At 47.9% G+C, this 6,000-nt stretch overlaps 1 protein-coding gene across 1 annotated transcript in view; it reads left to right on the forward strand.

Annotated features, from left to right (window-relative positions):
* The window catches only part of LOC144163769 (lysosomal alpha-mannosidase-like), a 54,577-nt gene extending 49,011 nt beyond the window's left edge, over positions 1 to 5,566 (forward strand). The window contains exon 12 of the mRNA XM_077694494.1: positions 5,333 to 5,566. Coding sequence (XP_077550620.1) covers positions 5,333 to 5,566 — 234 coding nt within the window. The remainder of the gene's footprint in view (positions 1 to 5,332) is intronic.
* The last annotated feature ends 434 nt before the right edge of the window (positions 5,567 to 6,000 follow it).

The following is a 6,000-nucleotide window of genomic DNA, read 5'->3' on the forward strand; positions in this document are numbered from 1 at the left end:
GAAATACCATGCGTTATACGTTTTCCCATTTTCCTCATTTTCTAACATTTTTCTTATTTTTCAGATTCTCAAAATTTCGTCCGACCAAGTATCCCCATTTACGTTATTAGAACGATTAAAATTGGAAGCTTCACGAAATCTTCATCATTGTGGAAATACCGGCGTTACACGGCTTGCTGCTTTCCGTAATTGTTTTATATTTTTCTTATTTTTTTAGTTTGTCAAAAATTCCTGCCATAAGTTATCTCCATTCACGCAATGACAGCGATTACAGTTGTAACTTACGCGATATCTGCATTTTTGTGGAAAAGCAGGGCGTTACACGGTCCCGGCTGGGGGGGGTACGTAGTCGGCAAAGAATGCTACGCATTAAAACACAGACCCACCGTGGTGGCTCAGTGGCTAAGGTGTTCCGCTGCTGAGCACGAGGTAGCGGGCTCTATTCCCGGCCGCGGCGGCCACTTTTTGATGGAGGCGAAAAGCAAAAACGCCCGTGTGTACGATATTTCGGCGCACGGTAAAGATCCCCAGGTGGTCAAAATTAATCCGGAGCCCTCCACTACGGCGCGCCTCATCGTATGCGTTGCGTCGGCGCGTTAAACCCTACAATCAATCAATCAATCAATTAAAACACAGCACCCCCCCCCCAGTTTAAGAGGTCATGCAATATAGTCGTGTCGGAACTATTTAACATGACCTCTTAAACTGTGGGGGTGCTGTGTTTTAATTGATCGATTGATTGATTGATTGTAGGGTTTAAGGCGTCGACGCAACGCAGGCGATGAGGCGCGCCATAGTGGAGGGATCCGGATTAATTTTGACCACCTGGGGTTCTTTACCGTGCGCCGAAATATCGTACACACGGGCGTTTTTGCTTTTCGCCTCCATCAGAAAAGCGGCCGTCGCGGCCGGGAATCGAACCCGCGACCTCGTGCTCAGCAGCGGAACACCATAGCCAATGAGATTCTTGACATTGACTTTGACTCAGGTTGCATAGGAGAATGCCTTGTGTTTTAACAACCTTTCTCTTGATAACAAAGGCCTCTCAGTTTTCGTTATAAGGGCCATCCAAGGCTTTCGCCTTAATAACGGGTATGTCTTCGTCGGTAATATAAATTGTTTAGCGGTTCATCGGTAATATAAAGGGTACAATTCAATCACCAGGTTGATCATTATGGTGGGGTGTGTGTCCTAATTATCGTCTAATATCGAATCGCCCTGGTGTATGTCACCTTTGTTGACTTAGTTCCATCTAATTCAGAAATTCGAAGAAGGGTTCATTTTTTTTTAAACACAATTCCGATTTCTTCTCGTCTAGGCTTTCATGGAGCGAAACACTTTTAAAACGCAGAGCGAAGAGGAGGAAAAACAGAAATACTACAAATTTAAGGACAAGTGTTGGGCATCAACCGCGATTGTTCACTCAAACACAGCAATACCAGAAAGCAGCGCAGACGCAAACTTGGCAGGTCTTGTTTTTCAGTCTCGTCTTTACTTCACTGTTTGATTGTTTCTCTGCTTTAGGCGCCTGTAGCCGATTAGCCCATGTTACTACGCAGGCAGCTCTCAGGCTTGTATAGACAAGTTAATATTGTTGGTGGCCAAAGAGGATGGGGTGGCTGAGCACGCCTTTATTCATCGCCTCCTGCATTTTTACAATGTCAAACGCATCCGCCCGGAGCGGCCAACCAATAACTCTTCTTCTACTCCGGCCACTTTCCCGTAATCGGTAGCCTTCCCAGCGCTTTAGTCACGTGATCGATTCATCTTGGGCGACGCGTGGTGGAAAGCGGCAACGTTGACAAAACGTGCTCCGCCGCGGCTCTGAGTTTTCTAACGCTGGCGAGAGCTCCATTACCTGGCAATCTCAAACATTGGTTGCCTTGGCAACCAGGCACAAGCCTCTCCCGAATTCAGTTACGGTTGGGTGATCCCGGTTCAGATCGGGGCCCCACCTTTCGACCTGTGGCCACTGCAGGATGCGTTTCGTATTGTAAAATACAGCAGGTGATGGTTTATTAGGATGGCGCTGGCTGCGCCATGGCAATGACGAGGAGAACAGCGTATAACAGGGTGCCTCTCAAGACCGCGTGCAGAGTGGGTTCTGTCCGCGGGCCAGTTAACAATGATGATAATGGGGGTGCTGATGAGAGAGAGAGATTGAGCAACACTTTTTTGAGCTTTCTGTGGTCTAAGTGTCTGTAGTGGCCCCCAGATTGAGCCGAGCGGCGACTTCGGTAGCTCTGTTGACCACAGCGGTTTGCACCTGTTGGTCTGAGCACCCCAGCACCTTCTCCCACTGCTCATCACAAGTAATTGAAGGAAAGGGGTCTTTAGGACATCCCCACAGGATGTGAGGAAGGGTGGCGAGGGCACCACATGCAAGGCATTCTGGGGAGGGGTATAAAGGAGGATGAATAAGGTTCAGTTTTGCGGGATTAGGAAAGGTGTTCGTCTGCAGAAGACGACACATGTGTTCTTGGGAAAGGTCGAGTTTGATATGGGCGGGAGGGTATCCACGGCGGGAGAGGCGGTAATGGGTAGTAATTTCATTGTACGTGACTAGTCGGTCCCTGGCAGATCTGGCCCCGTGGTAGGGAGCGTGACTGACCCTGGCTCGGATCGTAAGCCCTCGAGCCGCATTGTGGGCAGCCTCATTCCCCTCAAGACCAGCGTGTGCCGGAGTCCAGATTAAGTTCTACTGGGGAATTTGGTGGATTTTGTTGCAGAAGTTTGGAGGCCAGCGTTAATATTAGGCCGCTAGCGAAATTGTGAACTGCCGTTTTAGAATCAGAGATTATAATTGATGGGGTCGGCCTCATTGGGAGTGCTGACGCAATGGCCGCCTCCTCCACCGTGGCTGGGTGGGGAGAGTTAACGGTCAGGGAGGCGAGTGGGGGGTTATTGGGGTCATTATTTACAGCGATGGCGTAGGCATTGTAGTGCCTGTATTCGGCACCATCCACATATACTACATCGGGTCGTACCGGGAGACGTTTGCGTAGAGATCGTACCCTTTGTTCTCTACGGCCCGCGTTGTGAATAGGATGCATGTTGCGAGGGATTGGTCTGATGATGAGAATGGAGTGAATGTCGCTATAGAGGGGAGATGTCGCTTCAAGGTCGTCGAGAGTGGTTATTCCTAATTGCTTGAGACTTTGATGCCCAGCGAGAGTTTTCGATAGGCGGACCACCTGACTGAATAAATGGGCATCGATTAGCTCCTGTGCCGTGTTATGTATCCCAAGTCCCTCGAGTGTGGCAGTAGACGTATTAAAAGGGAGGTGAAGGGCAGCTTTGTATGCCCGGCGGATGAGGCGATTGACTTTCTCTAATTCACTTTTACTGGGGTTCAAGTAGGGGAGTGAGTAAGTGATTCTACTGATAACAAATGCCTGGATCAGTCGGATCCTCTCTGCCTCCTTGAGACCCTTGCGACGGTTAGAGATTCGCGTAATGAGCCCTATAGTTTGGTTGACATGCTCTTTCATTTTATGGAGAAATTGTGCACTGAACTGTCATCCCCAATATTTTCAGTACAGGGACCTCTGAGATTGGCTTGCTTGCTATGTGAATTTTAATGTCCGGAGAAACTTTACAATTTATTTTCGGGGGTAATATAGCATTTCTGACTTATTAGGGGAGCAGGAAAGCCCTGAACATCCAGCTTCTTCTACTACGACCTGAGCACCTGCCTGCAGAATCTCCTCTATGTGCGAATCACTGCCGCCCGTGACCCATAAGGTGATGTCATCGGCGTATAGGGTGAACCTCAGGTCCGGAATTTGTTCTAATCGATTGTGAATGTTTAGTATGGCAAGGTTGAATAATAGAGGAGAGAGCACCGCTCCTTGAGGGGTTCCTTTGGATGGAAGTTCAACCCTGTCAGAGGTAATGCCCCCAATTTGGAAAATTGCAGTTCGACCGGACAGAAAGCTGCGTATGTAGTTATACGTGCGGGCTCCCGGATTAATAGACTGCAGTCCGTTCATTATGGCTTCGTGGGATACATTGTCGAATGCCTTAGTTAGATCTAAGGCAAGAACAGGTGCCGTGTCCAGGTTATTTTGTGGTGTTATTATTTTTCAGGAAATTTGGAGGAGGACATTTTGTGTGAACAGGCCAGCAGGTTACCCTATCATGAGTGTGGAAAAGACTCGGAGCGTCGAAGGTGGGAGACTAGCCGCGTAAGAATAATGTGTTCAAAGAGCTTCCCCAAACAGGATGTAAGGGAAACTGGTCGAGGGTGTTCTAATGACAATGATTTTCCAGCTTTCGGGAAAAAAGTAATTTTAGCGTGTTTCCACTTTTGAGGTAGGGAGCCTGGTTTCTAATGATCGTTAAAGAATCCTGTGAGAAAGGTCATAGAGCTGTCATCTAGATTCCTGAGCATTTTATTGGCTACCTGGTCTGGGCCTGGGGCTGACCGTGGCTGAATATTTAGTAGGGCTCCTCTGACCTCTGCTTCTCTTATATCGCCGTCCATAGTAGCGTTAGCTAATCCTGCGTATGGTGGAAGGGGAATGCAAGCGCCTTGAGGCAGGTAAATATTTTTGACTTTGCCAATAAGGTCTAAGTTCGACCCTGGAAAATTTTGGATTATGCTAATGAGGCGATGCACCTGTTCCGTTTTTGAGTTGTTCAGATTCAAAAGATGCTTCAAAAGCTGCCAGGTGCGTCTCATGCCCAGGTTAACACACATCTGTTCGCAGATTTGGCCACATTGATCCTGGGAAAGTCGGAGAGTGTAATCTACAATTTTAGTGTTTAGATCTGAGAGTTTACGGTGTAGTTTGTGGTTGTGTTTAGCTCTCCTCCATCGTTCTTGAATGAAGATTTTGATGATGGCGTCGCTACAATAGCACTATATACAAGAACCGACTACGGACGACATACGCTTATATTAAATTTACGTGTTGCACTAAACTCCTTCCTGGTTCAACCGTGCATTTTTTTTTAATTTCCATACATGTGTATTCCTCCCGCTTACCTAGCCCTGTATGTGACATTGTGACCCTGATTTGTTTTTTGTTGTTTATGCTGGCTTACGTATCTTTGGGAGAGATGTACTTCCAACAGCTAGTCTACGCATCTAGTCCCACAGCACTACTGTGACCGTATAAAGGGCATGGGCGTTGTGTCAAGCTTTAACTTCGCCTGTTCCCTCGACAAAGCCTTGCTACGCGGAAATAAACTTTGAGTTTAATATACGTCGACTTTTTGCAATGCAGCTTAACAGAGACTAGGTCTCGGAGCACTCCTTTCGCCCCGCCTAAATATGCCACGCTGACGCGTCCAAATACAACATTTATTTGTGCTTTTTTCCCCGCAGAGGTACCGCGTCCACATCAACCCTCACACGGGACTCATCTCCAGCATCCAGCTGCGCATTTCTCAAGTGGCTGTGCGGCTGAAGCACACATTCGCCACCTACGACTTCACGCAGAAGCACTTATCTGCCCTGAGGCCACCCGGCGCGTACGTGTTCACAGCCGACAGAGGGCCGGAGCCGGTCGCCAAGAAGGTCAAGTACAGCGTTGTCAAGGTCAGCCACGATCGCCGTTAGCTTCATCCCACAAGCCCCTCATCTTCAAGCTTCAACAGGCTAATTACCGGCTCCGCTCTCTTTGTATCGTGCGCGAGGAGCTCCATCACCGGATTTGTACATGCGCGCGATTTTCAGTGCCCAGAATGCCTCCTTTAGTGTCCCATTGAAAGGCTCTCTCACTACGACTGCAATCCAGAGACTTGTAGAGCCTCTGGTCGTCTCCTAAACGCGCTTACCGTGGTACCAAATGTCTTCCGATTTACCTCATAATTCCAGTATTCGATCACTGGCTATAAAAAGTTCTAATGAACTATGCGGATCATCATTATCGTAGTTATCTTATCTCTTATTTTCATCAGTTTTTTTTATAATGTGAAACAGAGTGACGTGTTGGGACTGTGGTCGTCCACTAAACGAGCTAACCGTGGGACAAATCTCTTCTGACTTACTTC

This window comes from Haemaphysalis longicornis, unplaced genomic scaffold, assembly GCF_048455015.1.
Source record: "Haemaphysalis longicornis isolate Haplotype H1 unplaced genomic scaffold, Haemaphysalis longicornis Haplotype H1 scaffold_13, whole genome shotgun sequence".
In the NCBI taxonomy this organism is placed as follows: domain Eukaryota; kingdom Metazoa; phylum Arthropoda; class Arachnida; order Ixodida; family Ixodidae; genus Haemaphysalis; species Haemaphysalis longicornis.